General features: G+C 40.7%; 1 protein-coding gene across 2 annotated transcripts in view; it reads right to left on the bottom strand.

Annotated features, from left to right (window-relative positions):
- kirrel3a (kirre like nephrin family adhesion molecule 3a) overlaps positions 1-14,530 on the bottom strand; it is a 104,922-nt gene extending 90,392 nt beyond the window's left edge. For both annotated transcript variants that reach the window (XM_056737544.1, XM_056737545.1), the window contains exon 1: positions 14,292-14,530. In XM_056737544.1, the coding sequence (XP_056593522.1) occupies positions 14,292-14,337 (46 nt within the window). In that variant the 5' untranslated portion in view covers positions 14,338-14,530. The remainder of the gene's footprint in view (positions 1-14,291) is intronic.
- Positions 14,531-19,182: the final 4,652 nt, after the last annotated feature.

Genomic DNA, 19,182 nt, shown 5'->3' with positions numbered 1-19,182 from the left:
AATGCACGCAGGCGCCTTCAACAACAAATTATGAACGTCTCCAGAACAGTAAAAACAGAGTGGAACAAAGAGCAAAAATTTGCACATAAAAGAAATAGGCATTCTGACCAAAGAGGACATTGTTATGCAGTCATCATTGCCAAGGTAAGCCTGTAAGAATTCCTCTGTGAGTGCATGTCTAACATGGTTGTAGGACAAAAACGGTTTGTCTTTATCTGTCCTTGTTATGTCTGCCTGGAATCAATATCCCTCTGTTCATCTTGAATGTCCAATAACAACAATTCCTATTCTGCACAGATTAGCCGGCGCGTTCCTGAGGCAAAAGAGAGATACATGTATCATCAAAAAGGGATCTATGTGGGAGAGGAGAGAACTTGGGAGGAGAGGGTGATGGCAGTCACATCAGAGGAGCGTGCGGCAGATTGTGAGGATTTAAGGATTTTAGAGGATGGATTGCAAGCTGCGCGTTGGGATCTGCTGAGGAGACTGAGACCAGATGGTTGTGATTCTGGCACAATTATCCCCCCCTATTGTTACTGATCTCCATCATTCTGTCTCTCCCCGCTCGTCTTTGCCTCTGCCAACAGCCCAGAGTCACTTAATGGAAAAATCTTTAAAGTGACTTAACGTTAAAGGATGAACAGCGTATGAACGTGGGTGTGTGTGTCTCGTGACCTTTAATCTATTGATATCCACTCTTAGCGGGCAGCATGCAAGTCTAAAGTCGCTTCTGATTCACAAGCTGAAAGTGGCAGATGATGTACCAAAGATAACGTAAAAAAACTGAATTTGAAGGCGGGGCTTAATTTTATGACAGTATTTTATCATGTTTTTCTAACACGTTAGGCTGATATTCATGGTTAATAGTACCTGAACTTGTCTGTGCTAATTTTTTTTAATCATATTTTCGACCTCATGTCATTCCCAACTTGTATTACTCTCTTTCTGTTGCAGAACACAAAGAAAGATGTTTTGAAGAACGTTGGTACCCAAACAACATTGACTTTCATTATAACCCCATTTCTCAAAATATCTGCTTTTGTGTTCCACAGAAGAAAAACTCACACACAGGTTTTAATGACATGATGGTGAATAATAATGTGTGAACTTTCCCTTTACGGCTATTTATGCAAAATGGAAAGTTGTGTTCAACACCTCTTAGCAGACTGATGCATCAGAATCCGGTGGCCTACATCCACACCTAAAGTTTCCTTCTAAAAGATTTTCTCCTGTGAGACACTCATCTGAAGACCGAAACGATCAAGAAATGTCCCGAAGCAAATAGGTATTAACACAGCATCTCTTTCTGTGCTTTCCGCGGACGCAGGTTGGCTTGGCCTCTCGTTCCGGCCATTAAAGTCATCATCTACTTTTACATCTGCCATCATTTTGTGTTATTTCTGTTTTTCAGGTAAAGCAGACATCGTTTGGGTGTTTTCATTCAGAGAATAACCTTCGAGCATCCAGCGCCGCTGTTCCCGAGAGCTTTGATGAAATATCACAATAACGCTAACACGGGGGGCAGTGGGATTATGAGACGTGTAAACAGGCGCTTTTCAGCGGGAGCCGAAGTCGATGTAAAAATAGAGCATGACAGCGTGAGCTTTTTTCTCTGTCAAATATAAGTTGGGCTCTTTGAAGTTCTCTGCTTTAGAGGAACCTAAGGCAGTTCATTGTAATTATTTAACACTTATGCCCACCAGAGCAGACTAACTGTAGCCGACTATGTATTTTTCATGCTTTTACGACAAATTACGCAGCAGACTGTGTGGATAAAGACACGGAGAGGCTCATTTGTTGAAGTATGTTTGTTCTCCTTTATTTGTTACAGCTTAATTCAAGTTTATTTTTCAAAGTCCAAGTCATTATTTGTTTTATAGCACAAACAGTATTTCATTATTAGCCTCCTGTTGATGGCTTTTTCATCCTCCGGGTCAAAGCGAGAAGTGACTTATCAATAACATCCACATGTCCGACCCAAAGTATCCAATTAGCAGTTTTCTATTAAAAGCTGTTGATTGTTAAAAGTGGCAAATTTGCTAATGCTGTTAATGTAGTAGAAAGTACAGCAGTTACTGTAAAAAACTGTCTTCCTTAAATGAAAAATTACAAGCCTCACGATTCTTGACATGCCCAAAGACGTTTTTTCTGGCATGCAGAATTCTGCTTCCCCTCAGCCGGTTTTACATTTCACACTTTCGCTGACTCGCTTTCATGCCCCAGCAATCAAAGCCAAAGTTCAAAACAGCACATGTCCAGCACGTCTGACGCAGCTATAGGAGTGACACGGCTTGTCTTCTCCAGCTGGCCGCAAAAACAATGCCCAGGAGACAAGGTGAGAACTTGCAGTGTTTAAAATAACTGTGTGGAGGACACTTTTTAGAGACTCTGAGTCCTTTCAAGGGCCAAAACTTCCCGTCTATACACCTGATATGCTGACATTGCAAAATATATGTGATGGAAAAGACATTCTCTTCATTTCTTTAAGTCTCAACCCATTAACATTCAAAACGACTAGCTTTTGTCTTGTACGGGACAGGTTATGGTGTTTTTGGTTGCAAGCCTGATGTTCCCACATTTTACATTACATGGGTCAGCCAAAAAGCCAATATAAACATAATTCAATTACATTCCGTATTAATGCGCCCAACACACTTCATGCACTTTTTGTGAGGCGTACTGGCGAGAAAGTAAAAGAAAAGAACATTAAATGCAAAAAGACTCGAGGCAATCCTGTGACAAAGAGTAGAAGGAGAGTCAAGCGCTGGGGTTTGCCCTCTAGCGTTTAGAGCTCTGGGGAAATCTCAGAGCAATGTGACAGCTCAACAATCCCCTCTTTTTCTTTCTCAATGATGCTGAATTGCAAAAACTAAGATAATTTGAGGTAGAGAAATGCAAACCAAATTTGCTACATATGGCTTTTCATTGTACCTAATGTTTGTACATGCAAACAATTCCCGAATTCATTCCCCATCATTTCTTTGCAGCACAAGGGATATTTCCCGAAAAAATGAAAATAAGTCCTTTTTAACTCGCCCTCATGTCATTTCAAACCTGTATGACGTTCTTTCTTCTGTTGAACACAAAAGAAGATATTTTGAAGAACGTTGGTAACCAAACAACATTGACCCCCATTGACTTCCATAATATGGACACAAAACCACTGAGACATTTCACAAAAAGTATTCTTTTCTGCTGTCATGAATGACTCAACCCTTAAGTTGCTACAAACCTATGTACATTTCTTTCTTCCTCTGAACACAAAAAGTACATTTGGAAGAATGTTAGCAACTGAGATTTCTGGGGCACCATTGACTACCCTTTAAATGGTTGTCAAATGAACCAAAAAATACAATAATTTTTGGCACAATGGCTCCCCAAAAATTGCAGCTGCCAACATTCTTCCCAATATCTTACTTTGTGTTCAACCAAACAAAGACATTTATAAAGGTTTGGAAGAACTTGAGGGTGAGTAGCTCCTGACAAAATTTTCATTTTGGGATGAACTATCCCTTTAAGTCACTACAATGGGAAAAAACGACTGTAATACAACCCGTCTCTGAACACAAGCCGTGAGTATTCAGAGTGTGACCATCCTGTCCCATAATTCAGTCGTGAAGACATTCTCTCAGGCCATCATCTCAGGAGAGCGAGGCGTTCAGGGCAGACAGGTTACAGAAAGAGCCTCAACTCCTACAATATGCCAAACCGTCAATATGCCACACAGTCCCGAAAGAAGAGATTAGAAAAGGCTGAATTACAGAGAGAAAAGAAGTAATGCAGATCGAGCATGAGCCTCTCGGACTGTCTGCGTTTTACAAAAGAAGAGATTTCCAAATCATCCACTACTGGAAATCGTGAATGACATGTGATTCTCCAAGACATTTTTCTGTCAATGATTTCAAAGGAAGCATATGTCTCAACATGTCTGTCACATCAAATCTCCTCACATTTAAATGTCTTGACAGGCTCGTATTTCGGCGGGGGGGGAACGGAGGCTCTCCGCTGTGAATCTGCCACGATTTTTCGGCTGGCGAGCGCGAGGGTGCGTTTGACATCCTGAGCTTTAAGTATATGTGTTTTCCTATTTTCCCGTCATACCTCACATTTTCTCTAGACAGTCCAGACAACACGTGGACGGATACTTTCGCTCTCGCTTTTCTCCTCTTTCTCTAAGAGCTTCCATTCACATCAGCTCTGCTTGCCACAGGAGATGTTTTTTTCTTGACCTGTGACAACTGACGGACTAAATTAAATGTTGTCTGCGCTCCTTTTTCACACCTTTGCCAACATTCTGAGTCTTTCGCGCCCCTAAAAGCCGAGAGTTAGCATGCAAGCGCGCACACATACACGGGTCTCTGGTGTCTTCTTGCTATCTGACATTAAAGACCCATTAAAGCGACATGTCATATCTCCTTATTTGCCCTCTGCAGGAGCTGTAACTGTATCACTATCCTCTGTCTTTCAGGCCTTCCGGACACCAGCGGTATTAAAAAGACAGGGATCTTCTGAGGGAACCTGAGTTTGGCCTACTTACATCACAGACGACTGGAGGAAATTTCACCGCGGTCCAATACAACCTTGCCATGGGCTCATGTCCCAAGCATCTGCCTCAGAGACTGAGCTGTGACCTTTTCTGGATGGCGGATTTCATGTTTGTTAAAAAGCTGGTGGATGCCCATCACAGGCAGGAAAAATCGCTAAATTTCCTAATTTTTATAACGTTTCTTATAGACAAAAAAGAGGATAAATTGAGAGCAAACAGAGAGAAAATTATTTCTCTTTGATGAGATTTTCTTAGATCGTGTCTCCTTTACAATTTCATGAGCGATCCTGGCAATGTCTCAAGCTGCTCTAAACAAAGTTTTTAATATGAACTCATTCAGGTTCTCACAGCTTGTTTTCTTTGTATGTCTACTTTTCTATATCACCTCTATAAAGGCAACATGACTGTTGATGTTAAGTGATTGTTGATTTTAAAGAAATACTTCACCCAAAAATGAAAATTCTGTCATCATTTGCTCACTCTCGAGTTGTTCCAAACTTTGTATAAAGATCGATGTTCTGCTAAACACAAAGAAAGATATTTTGAAGAAAGTTTGTAACCAAACAGTTCTGGAGCATTTTTGACAACAACAGCTGGAGAAACTAATAAAATGGTAGTCAATAGTGCCCCAGAAATGTTTCGTTACAAACATTCATCCAGATATCTTATTTTGCGTTCAACACAGGTTTGGAACAAACTGAAGAGTGAGTAAATAATGACAGAATTTTTATTTTAGGGTGAACTTTCCCTTTAAATCCAAAACCACTATCATATTCCATCACAAAGAAAAACTCATCTCACTGAGATTTAACATTGCTGAGAACACTCCACGTCTTCTAAAAGAGCAACCTCTGAGCAATACAACTTTCCTCTGGGCGTAACAGCGTGCTTTCACTTCTTTAAAGACTTTTCCTTAAAACTTAATATGTCTTTGTGAAATACGAAAGAAAAATAATGACTTGGAGAAAACATAAGGTGCACATCTTTATATGCTCAGTGAGGAATGCGTTTCTTTATTTCTCCGCTCAATATGATATCGAGAGTGATGACAGCTATATGATAATATCTTCACCGAGAGAAGAGGCATGAAATGAAAGTCCAAAGCTGCGAATGGTATTCTAATGGACTCTTGGGGTTTTATTTGTTGTTGAGAATGTTTTCACACCTTTAGTCTCGTTTAAAGGAACCGTGCGACTGCAGAAAACCAAAGCCATCAGTCTTGTCTCGCTCCTTTCCCATCTGCCGTCGTCTTTACTTCTCAGATGATAATTTACACCAGAATCCCATTAGGCATGTTTGAAAACAGCAGTCCGTCTTTGCTATTTACCAAACCTGCTTCCATCATCTAACGCACAGCGGAGGCTGTAGCTGGACCATTAGGACCGGGACGTGGAACCCCAAGGGCCCAAAACAGGACCACATGCCTGGTACAACCACAGCAGCCGACCTCCGAATGATTTCAGAGAGAACACATTTATGGACCTCGAGCAATCAGGAACTGCAGGGGTTTGCAGCCGCCTCTAGCGCCGAGAATGCAGCAGTGAGTTAAAACACCCACCCTAAAGTTTCCCGGCTGGAAGAAACTGCTTCGGCTTAGCGAGTGCAGAAAGGAGAGAGGTGGAATAGCTCAAGTGTGTGCCCGTCCAAAACTCCATCCCACCTGAAAAAGTACACCGCTGGAGCAAAAGATGATTTAGCTGGACTCCGGACAACCTTCGCGCTGATGCATGTCCCTGAGACGGATTTTCAAAAAACTGCTGGTGTTGTAGAAATGACAATAAATGGCTACAAAAAAGCATCTTAAGATATATAGCGCACATCCTCTGATTTAGAAGGGGTAAGTGCTGTAAGGCCGCCCGCATTAGTCATGTCCTGCGGGACCTTGATCTTTAATAAGTGTAGATGGTGTCACACCATTTTGTGCGCATTAGACAGCGTTCGTGCAATAATTATAATTATGCATTTATTCGTTTTCGGTGCGTGTGGAATGAACCTGGCTCTCTGGTTTTGTTTTGTTTTTCATGATCATTGCTGTAAAACCATTTAAATCGTCTGAAATGACCCTCTTTTGTTATAATGGATTCCCACTTTAAATTGAAGATAAACAACCACGTATAGCAGTGATTTCAGGCTAATGTATCATTTCATGCAGATTTTCCGCCGAGACCTTCGGAGGCGCACGGTAAATCATGGCGTTGTACATTGTATCCTATTTTGCTGGAAATCTGTGATGCAAATATAAACATTTTACGTTCAATATAATATTCCTCTTCCATGAAATATCCTAAGAAAAAGGTTTCTAGGAGCCCTCAGGGAAACATTTCAGACGGAAGCATAAAAAAATAATACAAGCGTTCTGCTGTATATGAACCTTTGAAGAAATAATTTTCATTCCATTTAGCAGAGGTCAGCTGGACTCAGGGATGGTCAATAAATATTGATGTCTCAAAATTACGCCGGGTTTTCTTTGTTGTTTCGGCAGAATCCCCATCAATACTTGTAAAGTTGAGTTATCGTTAATGTTCTGGCAGGGAAAATATGCGTTATCTACACGCAACAGAAGCCTTTTGTCCAGCAGAGAATCAAACTCGGCCTGAAAAAGATGAGGCGCGTCTGACGTCTACTTTTCAACCTTGTTTTGATCTAAAAAAGTGCTTTCCTTCAGGATACAGCTGTCAGGCACCTTTAGTTTAGTCTCACCTGCGACGCTGAACCTTGAACGATGTGAAAAAAGCATCACTTTCAAAACCCACTTTAGAAGATCGGGCACGGCCTGCTGGCTACTTTCAGAAACGTTGCTCTCTCCCCGTCTGTGTCCATATGCTATCCGATCTTACTTGATGGCTTTTATAAGATTACTGCCCAGTCATTCTTCATTACCTTGCCCTCTGCGGTGCCATTATCAGTATTGATAAGGTGAAAATAAACTGCACTTAGCTCACACATTTTCTGCGCATCAGCCCGTTCCCGGCTCAAACCGCAGAGGGCTGACAGGATCTTAACAGAATCTTGCTCGGGCTCCGGTGTCCCGCATCGCTTCATTCGTTCGCGGGACGTATCTGATATTAAAAGAAGCTGGTTTGGTGTTTTTTTGGCTCGCCCCACGCAAGAGAGTCAATTCACTCAAGCTGCACCATTTAGCTTTGGTCCGTAGCCAAGCGGACGTGCCAGACGGATGTGTCAGTGCTTCATGTGTGATTTTCTGCGGATGCTTCAGAGCTGTGGATGGTGTTGATTCAATCACGTTCTCTTTTATTAAATCATCGCACCACAGCAATTGGTGCAGCCGTTGAAAAAGAGCTCTCCTTAATGTACAGATGGCCCCGTTTACTGTTCTGAAAAAGGCGCGGCTGAGATGGGTGTTGAACAGAAGTTGCTCGGTTGTTCTGGGTAGTTTCGGGGTTTAGGGACGAGCCAAAGACAAACACTTTGACGGCTGAATCGGAAAAATGCAAATCCTACACTTTAAAAACTTTTTCAGGGATTTCGAATGGATTCCACGAACATAAAATGAATCTGGCCTAGTTAGAGTCTCAGGAGCTTTGCTTGATGCGTCTTTAGATTTACATTACATGCGCATTTAGGAGATGCTTTTATCTCGAGCAAAAAGGAACATCACCATCAATTGGTCAATCAAGAGATACAACATGTGGTATTGCACTACCTTATCCCAAGAGTAACTCAAGAGTAATGCCTAAACTAGATCAAAGAGGAGTGTTATTTATATAAATAAATAGTAAGTGCATGCTTTCGTTATTTGCTATACTAAAAATTGCTGTAGGGAATGAGTACCCTAAAACACCCTGACATCCTGAACATACAACGCTAACATATTGTCCATTCACTTTTTATAAGACCTACATCAAAACATGACTAAATAATTTCAAGAACCACCACAAGGCTTCAGCAAGTCCCTCAGTAATTTCCCCCTGCTTCAGACATTTGGGAAATTATTTCTTGTTTTAGTGAGACCACCTGACCACTACACAGCCCAAGAATCCACGTCTCCGCCAGCCTCCCGCTCTTTGGAGAGTAAACTTGGTTGTTGGGCGTCTTTCAAAAAGAACATTATTAGAGGTTCTTTATCGGAAAGGCTTTAAGCAATATGCTCTTTCAGATCTGCCCCGAACGAACAGAGACAACACAAGAGACGCATGCTGAGAACAATTATTATAGGCTCCCGTGGCGACTGCTTGCAGTTCCCATCAAAAGATGCCATCAAAGCGTTCGGTTTACTAGCATAAAATAATGAAGAAGTATTAACCGTGCCTTACGGGGTTCGGATCACACGGCGCTCCTGATAGAAGCCGTCCTCTGCGACAAAGCATCTTTTGTTGTTAAATTGGTCACTTTGCAGTCTCTTATCAGACGTGACCGCAAAGTGTTTTATATGTAAACTCAACAATGATGCATTGTTAGGACAAACACCCAGATTTACAGTAGTGGAAAAATTAAGAGACCATTTGCAAATTTATTTTTGAATTTCTTATTTATAGGTACAGTATGTGTTTGGCTAAATAATTATCTTTTTTGTTTCCTCCTGTGAACTACTAACAGTATTTCTACCAAATTTCAATTAAAAATATTCTTTCTATTTGCATTTATTTTCAGAAAATGAAAACTGTAGAAACTAGTCAAAATAACTAAAAAAGTTGCTCTGTTCTTTTTCAGACATCAAATACTGCTAAGGAAACGAGTTCATATTTACTTTTAACCGATACAACAGTAATATCTGTACATGTATTTAGTAAATATTAGTTAGTTAACCTGGATTTTTCTTACAGTTTTCATGCGTCTTGTCATGTTGTCAGTCTCTCACATTGTTGTTGGACTTTATGTTCCTCCTGAAGTTTGATTTTGTTAAAACTCAACAGACACTGCACTGGAGTGACCACAGAAATGCTGATTGAATGAAAATTTGGAATGGTCTCTTGAATTTTCACACGGCTATATATGAAGTAAGAGGACTGTAAGCCCACCTTCAATGGTTGCCATGTAGTCGAAAGATTTGCATAAATACGACCTGTCCGTCACAAAAACTCCCCACAGACATCAAAGTCTTTGTCATATATAAAACCTACATATACATTTATGGCAGAAACTTTTATCCAAAGCGACTTGCATTGCATTATACATTTGTTTCTAAGTATCTTCTCCACTCCATCCTATGTAAAATGTGCCCGTCCCGCTTAAGTCTATTTCTCAGAGGCTGTCAGGAAGTACAACCTAACAACTGTTTGCAATGCAGAGCAAACACGTGGCGGCGTCACATTGATTCATAGCTGCAATATAGTGCAAGAATAAAATGATGCTGATGTTTTTTCAAGCTCCCCCCTTCAGCAAATGAGGGAGAGAAATAAATGATCAAATGATTTATTACGCAGATAAGAGGAAAAATAAGCTTGTGTACACACAAACAAACTGCCACCCACACACGCAGCAGGGACGCGCGCACGCTTGCACGCCCGACTGCGCATATACAAACATGTCAAGAAATGACTTTGTTATTACCTGCTTAGATCCCATTAGGTCTGTCAATGGTTCAGTGTGGGTGAGGAGAAAGAAACTTTGGTGAAAAGTGTTAAATGACGTGCAAGATTCTGACGGCCTTGAAGCTTTAATGCGATCTAATGAACCCGGAGACAAGTAGAGCGCTTCTTCCTTTATATCCTTCGTGAAACAGAAGAAATCTTTTTTGTGTTGACAGTGAATAAAAAGCCTTCGCTGACAGTCACGTTTGTCTTTGTGTGTCCTGGTCAGAAATAACGCAGGGCTGGGTTGTCTCCCAAAGCTGTGATTTTCTCTTCATATATATGGGCTAATCTGTCTCTGTCTGCCTCAAATCAAATTACATAAACAACAAATACAGAGGAGAGCATATGGATGCTGACCCAGTCCGCCCGAAGTCGGCAGCGCACTCCACCTCATTCCCGAGCTGACCCGGCCCGACTCGAATGGACGCGCTTAGTTGGACAGCAAGAAGGATGGGACCGGCTAGAAGAAAATTGGTGTTTACCTGGTTGCTTCACAGAGCAGATTACACTTAAATACCACATTTCAGGCCCAGTAGAACCCGGCTCTCTCCGAGAGCTTTAACGTGGCTTTGAGGCGGTGGGGAGTTCAAAGATGTGTGAAATAGAAGAAAGAGGTGAAAATTAAGCCTCTCCAGACAGAATGAGATACAAAGCCTTGTATCTGCGATGCCAGGAAGAGCGGTCTGTGAGGGCCCATATGATTATGCTTCATGAGCATCGGTGAAGGTTTTCACATCTTCAGCATGAGGTATTAAAATAAACACAAAACATTAAAGGCACTAAAGTGAAAGTGATCGATTTGTCAGTTATGGTGATCCATAACCGAAGTGTGATCTCTGCATTTAATCCATCCAGTGAGTAGTGAACACACACACTACAGGTCGTGAACACACACACAACCGCAGCACTAGGCCACAACTGCCCCGAGATATTAAACCAAAAATTCACTCAACCTTGAGTGGTTCCAAACATGTATAAATGCCTTTGTTCTGCTAAATACAAAGGAAGATATTTGGAAGAATGTCAGTAACCAAACAGATCTCATCCCCATTGACTCCCAAGACATCTGTTTGTTTACAAGCATTCTTCCAAATATCTTCCTTTGGGCCCAGCAGAATTAAGATATTTATATAGGTTTGGAACAACTCCAGGGTGAGTAAATTATGACAGATTGTTTTTGGGGGGGGTGAACTGTCCCTTTAATGTTAAAGTGCAATGAACTTAAAATGATCAGTTCAAAATGCAATACCCATATGGAATACCAATCAAACATTGCATCTGAATATGAGTAAAACAATTAGAACTAATTGTCCATTTGTTAATAAAATAGAAATGAAAAAGAACTTTTTAAATCAGCTTAGTTTTATTGATATTTTTTAACCGTTTTCTGCACAGTCACTGTTGATATGATTAGCGATTGCTTGCTGTTCAACACATTTGTTTTTTTCTCCTCAATAATGAAGAACCGTGTCAAAGATCCGTCTTCATGAGTATTTTTGTGGAGAATCAAGTTGGTTTAATGATCCATTCATGATTTATAGTCAATACTTTGTGTTGCAGTTTTATTTTGATCAACATGAGCATCAAATTAACTTTAAAAGGACATGTCAAATCGCAGATAAAGTCAGTTTTTATGATTTATTGTTTTCTACCTAAAATCATCCTTCATAATGTTAAGAGCATTATTTGAACATATAACCTTGATATCTATAATATTTACTGAGTTAGACCATGTCAACGATTGAAATCATAAAATGAATGGTTGAAATCAAACTTTGATGCTCATCATCTTACAATTAGATTCTGAGACTTTAGGTTTTTACAGACTGGCTCACAAATATAGATATTCTGGGAGACACCATGACTCACTTAAATGTATTCAGTCAACTTATTAGTGTTTTTAGTGTGGAAACTCAACATCTTGACTAAACACGAAAGCGATTGCCAAAATGTTTCCAGCATTATCACAACACCGCAGCTTTTCTTTTTGCCCTCAAAATGTGCATGAAAACATCCAAGCCTTCAAAACACAAAAGGCAACCTTTGCAAAGGTTGCTTTGTCACACAACAGCCGGATGCCCCCACAGTTAAATGCTTTGAAAGACGAGCTTTGATTGCCATAGAATTGTTGGCGTTGAAAGCGTCTTGTATGGCAAGTGTGGGCTGCACAAAACTGCGCAGCTCTCCGCTGCCCCCACGGCTGCAAAACGCTGCTGACGGTGCTGATGGTGTTTATGACACTTAAAGAGGAAACATGATGCCTCTGCATCAATCAGGAAGTTGTGGAGTTGGAGGAGGGAGTCTGAGAAATTCAATATTACCTCCTTTAACAGCTCGGAGATTATTGAAATGCATGAAGTACAGGATGGTGGTGCGCACCTCAGTGATTCATTCAAAGTGGCGTTTTAAAAGAAGCTCTTGTTTTAGAACCTGGTACGGCGACCGCTCTCGAGTCGTTTTGAACCGGGCCGCCCGAGGGTCCCTTTCACGGGGTCCTTGGCTGCTCCTTGTTCTATAAGAAGAGTCTGGGCCAATCTTGAATGAGGTTGTCCCCGTCGCTGCGGGGAAAAGATCTGCCGCTCCTCCTCACCGCCGGGGCCGCGGCGCAGATAAAGGGATCAGATGAAGGGTGTCAGATCGCATCGACTTTTCCTCTCTCTCTGTTTCCCTGGCCGCAGCGCTCCGACTGTCAGGAGATGCTAAATAAACCCCCTGTTCATTTGTAACACAAGAGTTGGCCACGGTTAACAAAACGTCCCCGGGGGCCGGTACAGACAAGGATAACTCCGTCACAGACACCTGATAGCATCTTGTCTCACAAACGCACGCTTGTCACAGCGACATTTCCTCCGACGGGGAGTGTAAATATCTGTTATTTAGGTAAGTCTCTGGTGTGGCTGGCTGGAGCGAGGTGAGAATAAATGAGATGTGTCATTTCACGAACTGCCTACCAACGTTTCTCAGTTTTCCGAGTTGAGAGTCTGTAAGGCGACGTGAACTTTAAGCGTGCGTGAAAACAAGACCGCGGTACATCACGAGCGTGTAAATTGGAAGTTCGGAGCCACCGAAGCGCAACGCCATGTGCATACGGCGTAAACGCAACCCCGCTGCAGAAATCCTGTCAGTGTGTTTCCTCTCAGGCCATAAAAAATGATTTTTAGAGTGATGGCAAAGCACTCGCTTTCAAGAGAGGTAACAAAAAAGGAAAAACGAGGCAGAGCCCTGCGAGGCTTAACATCTCGGCACGCAGACTCATAAAAAGCAGTAATAAAACAGAAAGCCTCTCGAGATTTGATGTTCATTCGCTCAAGTGTGCATGTGGGAGCCATACCGCGGGCTTTATTGCCGGTTTCAGATTTAAATGAGGAGTTTGGCCCGTGCCGGACCTTAAATGTGAGTGTTCGGGGGTTTGTCTTTGGGTTATTTCAAGCTCACAAAATCACGTATCAAAGAATCTCAGATAAGAGCATCTGGAATGGTGAAGAAGGCGAGGATTTAAATGAAAGCGACTAAGTGAGGGTCGGGCTTTCTCTGCACACCTGAAAAGCTGAAATCATGAATGACGGGAAAGGTTGACAGCACATACTAACCTAACAGATGACCCCAAAAGCACCACAAACACACCTTGCATCAGACTTTTAGTCAGATCTCAGATGCAGCTGGATATAAAACGTGTGATCTTAAATAAGTGCATTATCTCACAGGCATTGGGTACACAACATAGCCTAAACATTTAACACATGATATATAGCATAACATACAAAAAGTTGTATTTTAATCACAACACCAATAAAAGCAATGATAAACTGTGTGAGTGAGAGAGAGAGACACCGAGATAGTTAGATAGAGAGAGAGAGAGAGAGAGAGAGAGAGAGAGAGAGAGATTAAAACAATAATAGTTCAGTCTTCTCGGATGTATCTTTATGTGTCTGAGTGTCTTGATCGGTATTGACTCCAGTATGATGTTCTTGTCAGTATCGCCGATGTGCGCAAACCTGTACATCACAAACCCGACGCACGCGCAAGGAACCGAACAATTACATTCACATCCAAATCCAAGTGCAGGCATCACAAATCATTCATAAAACAAGTTACAGTAAGATATCCCGTTAAGTCGTGTAGACAGGCGCTCTGCGCACTTTCCCGGAGCCAAAGTAACTGACAGGTGCACGCGCAAACAACGGTTAATGGGAAAAACTCCGTTCACTTACCAAACCCGAGCAGCCCGGAGATCAGCAGCAGCACCCCGGGTCGCATCTTCGGAGTCGGTGAGATGTTTGGGGTTACTGAACGTGCAATGACGCGGTCCTTGAAAGTTACGAACGCTGATTTCTTTCAAACGCTCGAGCTTCTCTGCGTGTGTAACGTTTTAAGCTCCCGTTCTGTTGTCTTCTGTGTATCAGAAGCGCTTCGTCTCCCGGTCCCCGTTCTCACTCTGTCGCTCGGAGCGCATCAGTCCTGCTCGCTCACAATGAGCTCCATACTCTCTCTCTCTCTCTCTCTCACTTCACTCGCGAACGGATGGTGAGGAGGAGAGCGCCGAACGACTTCGCTCCTCCTTCTCCCGCCTCCTCCGACCGGGGCTCAGCTCCCCGAGTCTGAAACAACAAAACTGTTCACAATTTGGGGTAACGAAATCAATCATTTCTGTTCTCAATTAAAGAAGGTGCCTTGAGAGTTCTGAACAGACAGTTAGCTAAAGGGTATGAAACTGAAACCGTTCTTGGGAGATATTTTCTTATTTGTGGTTTAGAGCTCCACGTTCAGAATAAAATAGTACAAGAATATCTCTGGTATCGAGTACATGAAATAGCCTACTAATGTAGATGAGCCACCCTCCAATGACCTTATGTCACTCAGTGCAAAGTGTCCGTTATGACCGTTACGATTTAAAAATTTAAATGGTAGAAACCTACTCCTGTGGAGATTGTCCATTACAACAATTAAAACCGCCTAGAAATTATTTTTTCTCCCAATAAATTTAAGTAGCTTAAATTAGTTTGACTATGTGGATAAAGTAACGAGGGATTGGGTAGATAATTTTAGTTAGAAAGTTTTTTATTTGTTATTGTATTCATTTGACTGCATGATATGTGGGAAAACACGAGACTTATAAATGTTTAAACTTCTGTTGCATTTAAAATATTTTCTGATATGTTGGTATTTTTGGTTGCTATAATGCTGAAGTGCAATGCATTGATTCGCTTTAGAACTGGCTAACATACAATAGCTGAGAATAAACTGGTTCTATAAAGAGAACACATAACTTTATTAAAAAAGTAGGCTTACTTATTTGTTTAAGTTTAGTCTTGCCTTAGAATAAAGTTACATTTTAGTGTATGCCACTGTCACTAGGACTTGTTTGAAATGGTTTCCAATCGATTAGAATTATCACACAACAGTTAGACATTGTAAGATAACTATTTTAAAACTTTAAACAAAATCAAACAAGCTGTGTTAGCTACTGATTGTATACAAATATAATGCGTTGCCCAGAGGCATCATGTGTTTCCCACAAAGATTCCGGATTTCTCTTCCCCTTTTTCCTATCAAACCATCTGACTGACAGAATGTAGGTTGGTAAAGTAGCTGTGCTACCTACTGCCTGTCAGGACACATCAATAAAACCAGCAGAAACCAATGCTGGAAACTCACATTTTCTCACAGTTGTCCGTTCAATAGTTATACTTCCCATGCTGTATATTGTCAGTGTGGAGTCATGTAGGTCTCTTTATATGTTTCTAAAAGTTCAGATATATCATTAAGATTTCGTTGGCGGATGAGGTAAGGCGACCTATTGCTGCCATTTCCATTTTAACCAAACTTACAAATGACTCTCTTAAATCCATACCAAATCTGATCAAAGCGTGCTTTACAGTTCATTTTCTCGTCTTTTTTTATCTCTGACACATAAAACCATGCGTACATCATGTGCACAGATGATCCCCGCCACCACCAAGTAATTTATAAAACAAAACACAAGGCTGTTCCTGCTTCACTTGGTGTCATTCTCTAGAAATTTTAATGCATACATCTGTTCTGACAGATTGTGTGTGGCCACATGTTCACCTCTCGCTGTGTCTAAATCTCAGTTTAATTACCGTGTCATTGTGACATACTATGTTTGTTTATCATCCCAGAACATGTCATAGTTTAACATAATGCACAGACGAATGGATTTCTGAATAACACAAAACATCACAAAAAAAGCATTAGTGAAGCGCCACCCCAATCCAAAACCTAACCGTCACTAAGATTTGTTAGGATGGCTGTCTATGAAGACAGGTGCCCAAGTATGCATTAAATAGCGAGTCAGCTCATTAGGTTTTGAGACACGGCCAATATAAATATTCTGTCAATGACAAGAACATGACAAACTTTATTTAGCATATTTCTAAAAGCTTTACAAGGGGGTGTAGCGTGTCGAGAACTGAGTATCATGCATGCTTGTCAAATCAAATTAGAGAAATGAAACTAACTAGAGAAATGTATTATTAACTCATAATGTCCATAAAAGACAATAAAACATTGAGCTATGGCATACAAAATAAAAATAGCTTGCGTCTACTTAGATGTTCTAGCTCGAGTGCACAACTCTGGAAGAAATTGTTGCCAGTTTCAATCCAGAGAAAATTAATAAAGTGTTTATGCTTTCAGCGTCAGAACAGAGAGCATCAATGAGTGCCCGAACTTTCACCTCAGCCTTTTCATTTCTATTTTTAGACATTAGTCATGGTGAGAATCACCTGACAGCCTATGAATAGAACATTTTCATTTCAGGAGAAGTTATTAAAACTAGTTTTGAATCAGCCAACCCCATGGGTCACGTGAAGTATGAATTTTATCCTGACGTGAACATGGACTTTTTTACATATTTATGCCATATGTGTTTTTGACTAATAACTTCCAGATACCGGCTGATGTGAGTTATGAGACTCCAGTAACTGAAAATCATTAAACACCTCTGATTTTACTTTTAGTTATTTGGCTGGAGATTATAAATGTTCTTACTATGCCATCTGACATTGAGGATGGAGAAAATTATGCACGAAAACATTCACGACTCGGATGAAATATGAAAAATACTGGCGTCATTAACAGTTTCGGTCATTGTGAATAACACCAGTTGGAGTTAGCATCTAAACCTGCCATTTTCCATCACAAATACAGCTTTCTAACAAAGATGACAGATTGTAATTGCGTATAAGTCCATTTCAGAACGATGTGAACTGACATTATATTGAATAATTTAACAGATTATGGAGTTTTTTTTATAGTTTAATCCTCTGATGGCTCATGTTCTTTACAGTCTCATTTCCTGTGTGTTTTATTTATATATTTTCTGTTCGATAGTCATAAATATGTATTTGAATTGCCACAGTGTACGCGTGGAAGCCTATCAAACAAATTTCCTCAGTGAAAGAGAAACTTTATTCTCTGGAGACTGCCTTTATGGGCACTGCAATCCTCGCAATCGATGAGCAACTTATTCGGGTCTTTGTTAGGTCTTCCTGATAGGCGGTAAAAATAGGATATTTTCAAGGTAAATGACAAAGGAGTTCGCATTTTCCAGTTAGCCGTGTTTGTATATGAATTAAATAATGTAAACTGCTGACAAGATGACCTCTATAAAATTATACAAATGTAATTTATGTAAACAGAGGTTTTGGGGGGTTACAGTGCCAAGTGCCTATGTATGATAATCAGCTGGTTTCTGGTTCAACCTGGTCTCAGAAGAACGCATGTGGCCAGAGAATCACGATTTATACTTCACATCCTTGTTATACACATGAACATCCTTTGTACTTTTGCTTGTCAGAAAGGGTCGGTTGCAGATCTATTTTTAACTACATTCAATTGAATTAAATCATACAAAAATCGAACATTATAATACAAATCAATAATGAAATCCCACCCCTAAACCTGACAGTAACAGACGCGAAAGCAGATCATACTAAATAAGATCGTATGAATAAGCCACCTCATAAAATAGTTAAAGTATAAACTTGTGTTGTCAGTTCCAACAAGGTTTCAGAAAGTTACAACTATGCTAAATGGAGATCATAAAATGCATCTGAAATATTTTCTTGAGACCAGTTAACAATGAATAAAAACAATTCTGATATACATACATCTGGGAGACGTATTATTTATTGTCTGCATTTATTATTTTTTTGTTTGCTCATCTGCAACACATCTCTGAGATGTCTCCTGTCAGATCTAAAATCTATGTAAAATTGACCGTATGTTTTTACACAACAGATGTTTTCCAGCTCTTTAGCAGACATCTCACAGATGTGCCTGTGGTATCTAGGACTTGATATTCAATGTAAATTACGGGGATTGTAAAAACTCATTTGCAATTATCAAGTTTTTGTGAATCAAGGTTTTTTTTGTGATATGTAAAATAAACCCTCTGTTCTAATTCATTGTGATTTTCTCACCCCTCTTTCTCTTCCACGCATGTTTTCTACCTCACGGTGTGGCTTAAATACTCAAGCCCAGGAGAAACAACCCAGCCATACTGCATATAAAACACCTGCCAAATTCAGATCTGATCCGAAAGAGTAGTTTGAAACGGTTTATGATCAAAATTTCTGTGAGATATTTCATTCTGAGCGATGAGACCGCTGACAGGTGTCTCACTCAATGTATCTCTCAGGATGGGCAAATCTCTCGCCATTTGGAATCTGTCTGCGAGAGATAAATAAAATATCAGTGGATGTTTAAAGCGTCGGTGGGCCAGCAGTAATATTTTAGTTGTGGAGTCGAAACAGATGATTGGTGCTGCCTTCACAGAGGAGCGAGGGTGTTGACAGGTCCACGGGAACTGCCGGCGAATGATAGCACCAGCCTGTTGTCTTTGTTTTTATCTTGACGTGATATAAAATAAATATTAACTGTTGTCATTCCATCTTATTTTTGGAGCGTGACATTTCGTACCTGCACTGTGCGAAAGAGGGTGTGGACTGAGATGGTACAGGTGGAACAGTTCTTCTCGGTAAAACGCAATTAATGACATGAACTGTTGCTGAACGATCACATTTATCAGAGAAAATACGATTTATATTCAGATGCTACGCTGAAGACCTGCTGCCTTAT

This window comes from Triplophysa dalaica, chromosome 22, assembly GCF_015846415.1.
Source record: "Triplophysa dalaica isolate WHDGS20190420 chromosome 22, ASM1584641v1, whole genome shotgun sequence".
Classification (NCBI taxonomy): Eukaryota; Metazoa; Chordata; class Actinopteri; order Cypriniformes; family Nemacheilidae; genus Triplophysa; species Triplophysa dalaica.
The sequence above is the reverse complement of the archived record's forward strand: the minus strand, read 5'-3'. Positions and strand labels throughout refer to the sequence as shown.